The sequence below is a fragment of the Microplitis demolitor genome, chromosome 10, assembly GCF_026212275.2.
Source record: "Microplitis demolitor isolate Queensland-Clemson2020A chromosome 10, iyMicDemo2.1a, whole genome shotgun sequence".
NCBI classification, from domain to species: domain Eukaryota; kingdom Metazoa; phylum Arthropoda; class Insecta; order Hymenoptera; family Braconidae; genus Microplitis; species Microplitis demolitor.
In genome coordinates this window covers 10,935,864-10,949,037 of record NC_068554.1, presented here as the reverse complement: position 1 = coordinate 10,949,037, position 13,174 = coordinate 10,935,864, and the positions used below count along the sequence as shown (strand labels likewise).

The window sequence follows — 13,174 nt, the reverse complement described above, 5'->3', positions numbered from 1 at the left end:
AATCTGATTGAAACTGATTGGATTTTTCTCTATCAGTTTCAATCAGATTAAATCAGAAAATAAGTTCTTAAAAATTATTATTTTCTTAGTGAATCTGATTGAAACTGATTGGATTTTTCTCTATCACTTTCAATCAGATTCAATCGGAAAATAATTTTTTAAAAATTGTTATTTCCTTATTGAATCTGATTGAAACTGATTAGATTTTTCTCTATCAGTTTCGATCAGATTCAATCAGAAAATAAGTTCTTAAAAATTATTATTTTCTTATTGAATCGGATTGAAACTGATAGAAAAAAATCCAATCAGTTTCAATCAGATTCAATCGGAAAATAATTTTTTAAAAATTATTATTTTCTTATTGAATCTGATTGAAACTAATAGAGAAAAATCCAATCAGATTCAATCAGAAAATAAGTTCTTAAAAATTATAATTTTCTTATTGAATCTGATTGAAACTGATAGAGAAAAATCCAATCAGTTTCAATCAGATTCAATCAGAAAATAAGTTCTTAAAAATTATTATTTTCTTATTGAATCTGATTGAAATTGATAGAGAAAAATCCAATTAGTTTCAATCAGATTCAATCAGAAAATAAGTTATTAAAAATTATTATTTTCTTGTTGAATCTGATTGAAACTGATTTGATTTTTCTCTATCAGTTTCAATCAGATTCAATCGGAAAATAATCGAAAATTAAAATTATTTTTTTCTGATTGAACCTGATTGAAACTGATAAAAAAAAATCCAATCAGTTTCAATCAGAAAATACTAAATATTTTTTTCTGATAGAATCTGATTGAAACTGATAGAAAGTCAATCAGGACGCTCGAACGCTCCTGAACATTTCTGATTGAAAATTCGTTTCTGATTGAAACTGATAGAATTCTGATTGAATTTCAATCAGATTCAATCAGTTTCAATCAGAGTTTTTAATCAGGGTATATATGGCCAAGACTAAGCTTAAAAAAATTATTGTTATTTATTATTGAAATTTTGATAATATGATGTTCTCTTTATTTTTTGTAATAGTTTTAAATTCATTGAAAGCATTTTTTTAAAGAAAGTTACTCAATTGTTTCTTTTCTTTTTTCATAATTTTGAAAAATGTCAGTTTTAAACTTTATTAAATTGATTAAATTACAAGAAAAAACAGATAAAATTCGACTCAAATATTCCTAAAATATTTTCCGATAAAAAAAAACACATGGTTATTTTTAGTATTTAAAAAAAATATAGCGTAAAAATTCATTTGTTTACAACAAATTGTTTGTTCAATAAAGAAATGAAAAATTATTAAAAAATTATTTTTTTATGAAACAAGATAACATGATAAATTATGATTTAAAAAAAAAAATAGTTCATTAATATTAGTACTAAGCAACAAAAAAAAATTGTTAATTAGCAAATGCGCTTTTTAGCAATAAAAAAATGTTTTTAAGGGACTATTTTTTTTTTAAATCATTATTTTCATCAAGTATCTTATTCCCAAAAAAAATTTTTTTTAAATCTTATTAACAATGCATTTGTTTATAATAATTATTTGAACGATGTAAGTAAAAATTTTTTTTTTAATTATTGTTAAGTAGCTTTTAGCAATAAGAAAACAAAATAATAAAAAAAATAAAATTCCTTGATTGCTTTATTTACATTTTTGATTTTTCAATTCCTTAGATCGTAAATAAAAAAGTGAAAAATCGAAATTTTTTAATTTTTCCAACGGCGATTTTTTCTAAACCCTTTCAAGAACAGCTCTACGAAGTGAAAAAAATCCTGGATTCTTAGTTTAGACATAATCAGGGTTTTTATATAAACTTTGAACGCGCAAAAATGAACTAAATAACAAAAGCATAGTTAATTGAAAAATTGAGGTCAATTTTTTTTTTCGGTGAATTATTATTAATCCATGTGTTTAGAAAGAACCAAATTTTTTTTATTTCTTGGTATTTATATTTAATCGGTTAAAATAATTTTTTTCGATTATGCTATTGATTCTATTAACGCGCGTGCATTCGCTGCTACCCGTTTTTAGTCCCATTATCACCGCTAAATTAAAATTATAAATATTGTTGGCACAGTTCGGGGAGACAGGACTTTTTTTTGGAAATTTCCTGCTCTTTGAGGATCTTTTTACAGATTTTGGATATCTCAAATACTTGTTGAACTATTTGTAAAAAACCAAACCACTTTTTTTTTTTTTTTACTAAATTGTTAATAACTTACAATTTTTGCCAGGCTCAAATTTTTACTTTAATTTTTTTTTTATAGATGCCATTTCCAATCAAATCAGACCTTAATCATAATTTTCGGTGGTCTTGGACAGATTTTCGTCAAAAAGGCACTTGTTTACTAGACTAATATGTTTATATGCGTAAATACCGTAACTTACATGAGACAACAAGTCATTGAACATACAAACGGGAATATGATGAATTTTATTATTTTCTCATAAAATTCAATTATTAATGACAGGATCATTTTCTCATGCGTTCTTATTAGAAGAGAAATTTTGTAAATTTTATTATTTTCTTTTAGAATCCAATTGTGACTGGTAAAAATATTTTCGGATACGTTCATGAGAACAAACGGGAAGTTTATAAATTTTATTATATTCTCATAGGATCTAATTATTAGTGACAGGATCATTTCCTCATACATTCTCATCCAAATAGAAATTTTGTCAATTCCATTATTTTCTCATAGAATCCCATCATTACTGACGGAATGATTTCTTCATACGTTCTCATTGAAACAAAAATTTTGCTAATTTTATTATTTTCTCATAGATTCCATTTGTTAGTGACTAAATCATTTCCTCATACATTCTCAACTGAATAGAAATTTTGTAAATTTTATTATTTTCTTATAGATCCCTATAAATCCCGTGAATATTTTATCCCATCCAACCTTATAAAAACTCATTTTTAATAAAAATTTGTATTTTCCGATAGATTCTTATGAAGAATCCCTTATCAGAATCTATGAGAAAATAATTTTTTTAAATACCTCCTATACAATCTCATAAAATTCAGTAAGTTCTATGAGAAGAGGACTCCCGCTTCCCATAGAATTCATTGATTCTCATAAAATTCCTATGAGAATTTATAAGAAGCTATCGGAGCTTATGAGATTTTTTAAGCAGGGATACAATTATCTACGATTGTATATGATTATGCACAATTAGATATAATTATATACGATTGTATACAATTGGATCGGGCCATTTTTTCTATCCAATTGTATACAACTGTATAAAATTTTTTTTTATCGGGCATGTATGCTTACATTTTGCTGAATGCCGTGTTTCACAGTTAAAAACTAAATTCTGACCGTAAGAGTACCACACTTTAAGATACATTCCCATAGAATACCGCCAAACACCGATTTTGGCCGTACATTTTATCATAAAAACAGCATAGTTTGTGATACAGTATCGAAATTTGTGTGAATACCGTAATTTACCCCGGATTTTGGTAATTTACCGTAAAGTCAGATCCACCAGGGTTACGCAGAATACGAAAAATTTTGAAGATACGTTTATAATAGAAAAAGGAAGAAAAAAAACTTTCTATTAATTACATAGGAAAGAATTCTATCATAAATACAATCTAGAACAGCAATAATTAACTTCTCGAACTCGTTGCACAATTTTTTTCCTCAGCCTTTAAAATTTTTCTGATTGAATATGTATGTGTGTTATATAATTTGAGATATTTGTGAATGTCAAAAAAAATCAATTGACTATTTTTAGTCGCACGTATGAATTTTAATCACAATTAAAAAGAAAAATATGATACTTTCATAAAAAATTAATAAATTACTCAAATTTTTTCAATTAGTTCTCCATCAATATTTGTAAAAAAATTCGAACTCAAAGATCAAAATTCAGTTAGGCAGATAATATGATTTAATCAAAAGTTTTCAAATTTTTCAAGCCTGTCGGAAGTATACATATTTTAGCTTACCAGAAATGTTTATTAGACGACGTGACACACTTTCATCGATTCAAAACAATTTTAATACTAGCCCACAGCTTGTTAAATTATAGAATATTACATCGAGCCTCGTTCTTTATGTGTGTTTAGAGTTTTTGTTTGAGCGAAAAGCTTGGAAAAAACAACTACAGGCCCGGCTTAATGTTCGTAAGCTCAACAAGTGAAGTGAGTTAGCTACACTTAAGAGTGGGACGTATCTATACGAATAGGATACGAACGAAATCTCGAAATTGAGATTTTTAATTACATTGTAAATATATATGGAACTCAAATGATAAAAATCTTCCGAAAAAGTTCATCTTCTGCTTTTGGTCAGAAGCTAACAAAATTTCTGCAATTATAACTAATTAATAAATTAGTAGAAATCTAAAATTCGAAAGTTCGATAGGTACGACCCAGACTTAGAGTTAATTTACTAAAATAAAAGTAAAAAAATCTTCATGTTTCAGCACTGAAGATCCTCTAACTATAGCCTATAGAAAAAACAAAAATATCTATCAAATTATTTATCAATTAAAAAAGACATTTACTGCTGGAATAATTAATTTTCAGTTTTTAGTTTTGTTAACTAGTTTAGTTTCACTCGCTGACCCTGACATATATACATATATGATGAAATTTTGTATGCTTTTATGCTATGAATAACCAGCTAAATATTTGGAAAAGATGAGCCATCGTTTAAAATACAGAGTCTTACTTCTTCAGATGCTTGTAAAGAATTAAATATTTTTAAATCAATAAAATATTTATTTACAGTAATAAAATCATTTGATCAAAAGTCCTATCACCAATTTTCATATTTACCCACTTAATACACTTAAACAAATCATCAACTTTAATCGTATCTGGTAGTTTGATTAAAAACTGTGCAACATGCACGAAGTCCATGCTCAATAATTCGTTTTTGTATAGAATTAGAATACCAATAGCAGTTTTAAATAAAAATTCATCGCCATCTCGTACAAAAATATCCCAAATTCGACTTGTCACATCTAGTGGCATTGCTTTAGCATAAATTGTAAATAACCAATCAAGTAAATAAAAATCTGGTGTCAAATTGATATCGAAAAAATGTTTATGTAAGCAAGGTAAATTTCTAAATAATAATTCATTATAAATACCCCAATAATTATTAATTTTAATTTCATTCAATGTAAGGGCTGTGTTATGATATAAATTATTGTTAAATAAATTAGCTAAACAAATAAATGCATCAATAGCATCCATATTAAGTATTAACATGGCTCCAATAAAACTCATACCCTGTACATACCCAATTTCTGGTTTGAAAATACAATAAGCGGCTAACAAATTGTAAAGAGATTCAAATAGTGGTCCGTCTTTTTGGAAAATTTGTAATGACGGAAATGTACGCGTGATATCTAATTTGATTGATGCTGATTCTATGTGATTACTGGTGTTAAACTTTTTTACGCAATCTACGAATATTTCGGCAGTTAAATTTAAATTATTAGCAATGGCTAGGCACCAAATACGTCCTCGAACAGCTGATGGAATTCCTTGCCACCATAAATCATGTACCTCGGTGGTCGATTTGAGTTGAATGAAATTTGGTATTACTTTTTGATACCAGTACTGTAAATTTGACGATAGTTTATTTTCATCTTCTAACTGTTGAGCACGTTTTTTATTATTATCTTTTTGTTCACGTAATTCACGTTTTTTTATTCCATCCAGAATAGCGTCATGTTGTTTACGGTGCAATGATTCTTCTTGAGAATTTTTAGCGGGTAAATTTGGCGGACGCGATTGTGGAATTAATCCTAAACTACCAATTTCATTAGTTATTGTATTTTTACTATTATTAATATTTAACTTTGTTCTTATTGTTGTTCCAGTGAAGACTGTTGTTGATGGTAAATTAAGACGTCGTGATGAAAAAATATTTTTGATAAAATTAATTCTAGGTGAGTCTCCAGTTTTGTCGTGCATTTTTTAAATTTAAACATTTGCACCTTTACTCATTTGTTGTGTGTATATTTTTATAGGAGAATTTTTGTTACGATAAAGTTTAGATTTTTTAGTAAAAATTTATTAGCAATTCTTTCATTTAATAAATGAATGCACAGTATTGATTTTATATTTACGGATGGTTTCTTTTAACATGCAGATTCTTGGTTGTTTGCTTTGCAAAATCATAAAAGCTAACCTTATTTGATAGGTCTGAAAAAAAAATTATAACATATTAGGTTTGGACATTATTAAAGTGATTAATTGTTACTTAATTTATTTTTTATAGTTACGTTATATTTAAGAAATACCGTTTGTCTATATTTTGAAAGCCATTGTGACATTTATGATACTAAGGATGACCAAAACGACAAAACTTTATTTGAACATTATTATATTTTTAAGGTAAAGTTTTTACATAACAGAACTCTTACAACATTTAGACTATTTATCATACTCAGTTTGTACTATGTTATTATCTGTAATTGCGCAGTTTGATATATAATTGTAAAGAACATCATTCCATGAGATAATCGAAAATATAAAAAATAGTTTCGATAGAACTACTAAGGTTTAGTATAAAATAAATATATCTAAGTCTGCATCAGTAAAACTAGTCAGACTGCTGAGAGCGTATTGAGTGTCCTCTTTTCGGCTGATGGTAGGGGTATAATAATCGTGTGTACTATCTGATGCTTTTACCTTTCACTCGCCTTATTATAACCAAATTTAATTGCTAAAATCGTAACTAATTTAAAAACTAAAAATGAACTAAAACTAAGTGCATTTTTTTTTAATTTACAATATTTCATGGATGCAAAATTTTAAATTTGGTGAAATTGATAAGATAAAGTTATTTAAGAAGTCAGCACTCATTTTAGTCGAGAAAAATTTTACGCTGAGAAACAAAAATACTTTTGTTAAGAATATTTACTTGATACAAGAACATATATTCTTGATAATTTTCGAGAATATGTAATTTTGTCTCAAGAATTCGTAGAATTGATGGAAATAATTTTTATTTTGTTTACTAGTAATAAATCAAATTCATATATAACAAAAATAAACTTGATGCTCTTTTCTCGAGAAATTGATAATTAATGATAATAAAAGAAATATTTTGAACGGATTTCTTGAACCAAGAAATTCTTGTTTGGACAATATTATTTTATTTTCTCAGTGTAGAAGAAAACATTTCTCGAGGCACCAGGCTAAGGAAGCGGTTCATGTTGACCAACAAAAGTGGCCGACTGTGAGGTTATTATTTTCATTTTACATTAAGGCTGGGCCGTACTAAACGAATTTTTGAATTTTACTTTTCTTTTAATTTATTAATCAATTGTCATTACAGAAATTTTTAAAGCTTCCGAAAAAATGTGTAAGACAAATTTTTTCGGAAGGTTTTCATCATTTGAGTGACGTAATTATTTCAAACGTAATTAGGAAAATAGAATTCGAAAATTCGGTTAGTACTGCCCACCCTTAAGGCTGGGCCGCGTAGTGAAAAATTTTTCAGACCTCGATTTTACGCCCGCGGTGTTTGTGGTGAACTCAGGAACCTTGGTGGCAGCGTAAATCAAGTCGATAACAAAGAGAGCATCCGAAAAGCGGTAATTCACAGGAGCTTAGTAACCCTGATAGCCAAGTTGGCGAGAAACTGACGAGAAACTTGCAGCCGCAACTGGAACCAAGTTGATCGCCAACAGTTGGTACCTCCAATAGTTGATGGACATTTTCTGAGAAAGTTGGTGGCAAAAGTTGTAAATCCAAAAAGTTGACGATCACTTTTTGAGAAAGTTGGTGGCAAAAGTTGCTTGCAAAAGTTGGTGATCATAAGTTGACGGTAAGTTTACTTTCAATTTCCTCAGAAACTTGCATTCCAGTTGCGGCTCCATACTGCCGCCAACTTTCTGAGAAAGTTGGCGGTAACTTGTAGCCAAAAGTTGCAAAAGCTGAAGTTGTCGATAACTTGTCGTCAAGTTGGTCGAAAACTAATGAATGACCAACTTTTTCTCGATCAACTTGTGTTATCAGGGAAAGTCAGTCACTTATTGCTACCCTGATAACACGAGTTGATCGTGAAAAAGTTGGTCATTCATTAGTTTCCGACCAACTTGACGACAAGTTATCGACAACTTCAGCTTTTGCAACTTTTGGCTACAAGTTACCGCCAACTTTCTCAGAAAATTGGCGCCAGTATGGAGCCGCAACTGGAATGCAAGTTTCTGAGGAAATTGAAAAGGAATTTACCGTTAACTTATGATTGCCAACTTTTGCAAGCAACTTTTGCCGCCAACTTTTTCAGAAAGTGATCGTCAACTTTTTGGATTTACAACTTTTGCCACCAACTTTCTCAGAAAATGTCCATCAACTATTGGAGGTACCAACTGTTGGCGGTCAATTTGGTTCCAGTTGCGGCTGCAAGTTTCTCGTCAGTTTCTCGCCAACTTGGCTATCAGGGTAGAGACCATACGAAATTTTTGATAAGTTTTTTCGGTACCCAATCATTCATTTGTAATCAAATCTTAGATTATTTGCAAAGTAGCTGCAGCTTGTTGTCAAATTGAAGGAAGCTTCTACGGAGCAAACGTTTGCTGTACAAATCTGATTATTTGAGTGAAAACAAAAGTTGATATACATTGGCCGTCGAATTAAAGGGACTTCTACTCAGTATATTTTTTATTCCAATTCGCTCTAAATCTACAGTAACCCCTAATAGGTGCCATCTTTTTGTGCTAACAATAAGTTCTTTCGAGTCGAAAAGTATTTCGATTGAATATTATTCCCCGTATAGTTAAGAGTCAAATGATGTTAATAACGACTGTATTTATTTCTAGTGGATGTTTGAGATAGATTTGTATTTAGTCAGTTGCATTTAATGTTGTTTCCTTTAAATACAGATGGCTGATAGTAGCAGTACAAGATGGTGACTTAGTAATGTAGAAAGATGTCAAATTATGAATAGTTGTACATCGAACTGATGTTATGTATTTGCATACAGTAATTAAGTCGGACATAAAATGTTACATGTGTATTTGTTGCTATCATGAAAAATAGTCACTAATCTATTAAAACAACGATAATTTAATGCATTAGTATTTTATACTTTTTTTAAAATGAGTCAAATTAATTGAGAGCAGTTTGCTTATAATGCCAGTTGAATTTTTGTCTAGCCTTATTTAAGTTTACAATAATTTCGAGTCAGCGATTGTATGTTGCCAACATACTTGGTAGTATCGAAAGTTGTAGCAAGTAGAAGTTTATGCTCGTGCGATTTAGTGGTAGCAGTATATTATACCAAATTAACTTTATACTAGACTATACAGCGGTACCAACTTTTTTAATTTCTATATGTCTGAAGGTAAAGTAGATCTCGAAAGGTAACTCTAACATTATACGCGGGTAGGGATCGGAATAAGAAAATTTAAATTCATATAAAATTTCTATTAAAACATTTATTAATAAAAATAAAGACATTAAAATTTACGACTATCATTAAAGATTGTTATTTTGATAACTGTATTTTATATTTTCTTAAAAATAGATAATTTAATTAACATATTTTTTATTAATTTAAAATATTTTATTGTCATAATATACTTTTTACTTTATTTGAAAAATTTAATTATTTACACATAAGTTACATAACAAAAAAATAATAGTTACTTGAAAAAAAGAAAATTATAAATTATAAAATAATTAATTTACTAATTATATCAATATCATTCAAATAAAATATTAGTCTTCAATTTTTATCCATAAATAATTAATAAATTATTTAAAGAAAAAAAAAAAAAAAAAAAAAAAATTCGGCAACAAAATGCCCAACATTATCAAAAAAATTTATTTAAATCATTCCTTTAACGATACAAAAACATAAAATAAATTTCACAAAGTGTAACATTTTAATTTCTTAAATTATTCGATTTGGCGTGAAATACGCTAGAATTGAACACTCTCCAAAAAAAGTCTCTTATCACTTTTTGATACATCCATTCTTTTAAAAGTTATTTAATCTTGAAGTCTAATTTAGATTAAATTTTCAGATGTTTTTACTTTTCCGGCGAAACTATCAGGCTTATTACAAAATATAATGAAACCTTCTTTGTAGACAATTTTATTCTCTAAGAACTATTTCTAATGAAGTTCTTCGAATTCCGCATTGTTTTCTACTTCTTTTTATTCTAATGTCAAGCACATAAAAAAATAGTCTTCTGTTCGATTTTAAAAGCTTGGCATAAAAACGAAAATAATTAGGAAACAATGCGGAATTCGAAAAAACTTTATTGGAAATAATTTGTAAGGCATAGAATTGTCTACAAAAAAGGACCCGTGATATTTTGTGATAAATCTGATAGTTTCGCCAAAAAAATGACAAAATTCTGAAAATTTAATTTAAGTTCGACTTCACGCTCAAATAACTTTCGAATAATTGGATTTATAAAAAAAATGATAAATTACTTTTTTTTGTAGAGCATTCAATTCTCAACAAAATTATGTCTGCAGATTTTTCCTACGGCGAATTGTTAGCTAGTAGGACTGCACATCTGAATCAGCATAACCGGTTAAAAAATTTAACTAGGTTAATTAGCTGGCTCGCTCGTCAGCTTAGCTAATTTAACAGATTAACTTCATTAGCTTGGCTAAGCAGCCAAAGGCTTCACCGGTTAACTCGAATTCCCATGGCTTATTAGCTAATAGTTATCTTAGAAAATCTATTGGAAATACATTAACCGGTGAAGCATTTGGCTGCTTAGCCAAGCTAATTAAGTTAACCGGTTAAATTAGCTAAGCTGACGAGCTAGCCAGCTAAGTAAGCTACTTAACTTTTTTAACCGGTTATGCTGGTTTAGATGTACAGCCCTATTATCAAGTTATGAAAATCAGAAGACGGGAATAGTATATTACACACCTAGGGAAGTAAAGTAAGAAATGTCTCAGATCACATGTTTGTTGACCTCGGCTTCGCCTTCGGGCGGAAAGCGTCAACTTTCGTCCCTCTATGCAAAACGAAGTTGCCGCTTTCCGCCTCAGTCGACTCATTGTTTATTCCACTCAAAATAAATGTGATATAAACAAAAACTACCATGAATGCATTAAGGTTAAATATAATTGATTGACTATATGTATTTTTTTTTCTTTTTGGTTATCGTCTCTATTGGGCCACGTACAACTTACTGCTGTGATTGTATTTTTTTCCTTTATTTTAGCTGCTTAGCTTCTCATGTAGTGTTGACTATATGGGCGTGTTCAGAAACACACTCTGAAAGAGAAATATTCAACTCCTGCGTTCAGAAATATCCTCTAGTCGAACCAGAGGTGCGATTTAACATTACAAAGGTACTAATCACACCTGGATAGGTAATTCTTCACCTCCAGAGTATATTTCTGAATACGCCCTATGTATTGTATCACCACGATCTGCCGTGTTGACTACACATGTGCAAGTTATTACATTCGCGCCGAACAAAAATTACTTTTAAATTCTCAAAAATTTCAATTCTTCTAACAGGTTTTTTTCATATTTATATTTATGAATTATCTACTGATGTAGTTTCGATAAAGAAAATTGAAATACTAAAAAATATTTTTCTTACGAGGAATTACTTACACTTTTTTATTAATCATTTTTTCAATATTACTTTTCTATCTAAGTAGAAGATTTTTAATGAATATTTATATTTGAATCTAATGACTAATAATTTTACAAGGCCGATGACATGCATTAAGAATACGGTAACATTTTGGATCAGAGTAAAAAATTATTAGTGCAAAGAAAATATTTTTTATATTTTTAATTTATTATTGTATAGAATATTGTAAAATACAAAAACGTTAATTTTGTACATCGATGTGATTAATACCACTTTATTTTTGTTTATAGATCAAAAAACAAAAATAAAGTGGTATTAATTTTAAGTTATAGTAATTTTAATAATTTGAAAAATAGAATATCAATTGTAATTTTTTTTTTTTTTTGATATTCTATTTTTCAAATTATTAAAATTACTATAACTCGAAAACTATGGACTTCAGCGACTTGACTAATAGGAATTTTGTTGAAGGGAATGAAATTTCCTATAAAATTTCCATTAACATTTTTAGTGTACTTTCATTGGTTAATAAAAATGTAAGCATGAGTAATTATATACTTATAAGACAAATAATACATTTAATGTAGGCTTTGATTATCAAAAGATATTTCTATGCGAAATATGCAAATAAAGCTACAATATAAAATAACTTTAGGCTATCGCATTTATTTTTATTATTAACAATAGAGTTCTTAATTCCAATCCTTAGTACTTTCCATTTGATTTCAAAGATTTCCCATTTAAAGTACACATAAATTAAATTACTTTTTTTTTCTTTCTAATACTCAGCTGCATTTTATGATATCAACGCAGTTTTGGTCGCAAATTGTAGGGCATTTGATGTTCTTCAAAAGTGCTTATAATTTCTTAGCTGTAATTCTAGCTGTTTCACTTGTGTCCGTTGCGGAAGTCATTTTTCCTATGAAATTGATCGTTATTGGCTTGCAGAACATGAACCAATGAAAGTACACTAAAAATGTTAATGGAAATTTTATAGGAAATTTCATTCCCTTCAACAAAATTCCTATTAGTCAAGTCGCTGAAGTCCATAGTTTTCGAGTTATAGTAATTTTAATAATTTGAAAAATAGAATATCAAAAAAAAAAAAAAATTACAATTGATATTCTATTTTTCAAATTATTAAAATTACTATAACTTAAAATTAATACCACTTTATTTTTGTTTTTTGATCTATAAACAAAAATAAAGTGGTATTAATCACATCGATGTACAAAATTAACGTTTTTGTATTTTACAATATTCTATACAATAATAAATTAAAAATATAAAAAATATTTTCTTTGCACTAATAATTTTTTACTCTGATCCAAAATGTTACCGTATTCTTAATGCATGTCATCGGCCTTGTAAAATTATTAGTCATTAGATTCAAATATAAATATTCATTAAAAATCTTCTACTTAGATAGAAAAGTAATATTGAAAAAATGATTAATAAAAAAGTGTAAGTAATTCCTCGTAAGAAAAATATTTTTTAGTATTTCAATTTTCTTTATCGAAACTACATCAGTAGATAATTCATAAATATAAATATGAAAAAAACCTGTTAGAAGAATTGAAATTTTTGAGAATTTAAAAGTAATTTTTGTTCGG

General features: G+C 28.1%; 1 protein-coding gene across 2 annotated transcripts; it reads right to left on the bottom strand.

Moving 5' to 3' along the window:
- Positions 1–1,555: 1,555 nt before the first annotated feature.
- LOC128668769 (TBC1 domain family member 12-like) lies at positions 1,556–7,238 on the bottom strand. 2 transcript variants are annotated; one of them, XM_053742414.1, is made up of 2 exons: positions 6,261–7,238; positions 1,556–6,180 (listed from the first exon to the last, which is right to left on the bottom strand). In XM_053742414.1, exon 2 carries the CDS (start codon positions 5,947–5,949, stop codon positions 4,747–4,749), a length of 1,203 nt encoding a protein of 400 aa, XP_053598389.1. In that variant the 5' UTR covers positions 5,950–6,180; positions 6,261–7,238; the 3' UTR covers positions 1,556–4,746. The 2 variants fall into 2 exon arrangements, with proteins under 2 accessions (XP_053598389.1, XP_053598388.1); XM_053742413.1 differs by having other exon boundaries at positions 6,279–7,238.
- Between the last annotated feature and the right edge of the window lie 5,936 nt (positions 7,239–13,174).

Coding starts and splice junctions, on each gene's coding strand:
- LOC128668769 (XM_053742414.1), bottom strand. CDS start 5,949: ATGCACGACAAAACTGGAGACTCACCTAGAATTAATTTTATCAAAAAT.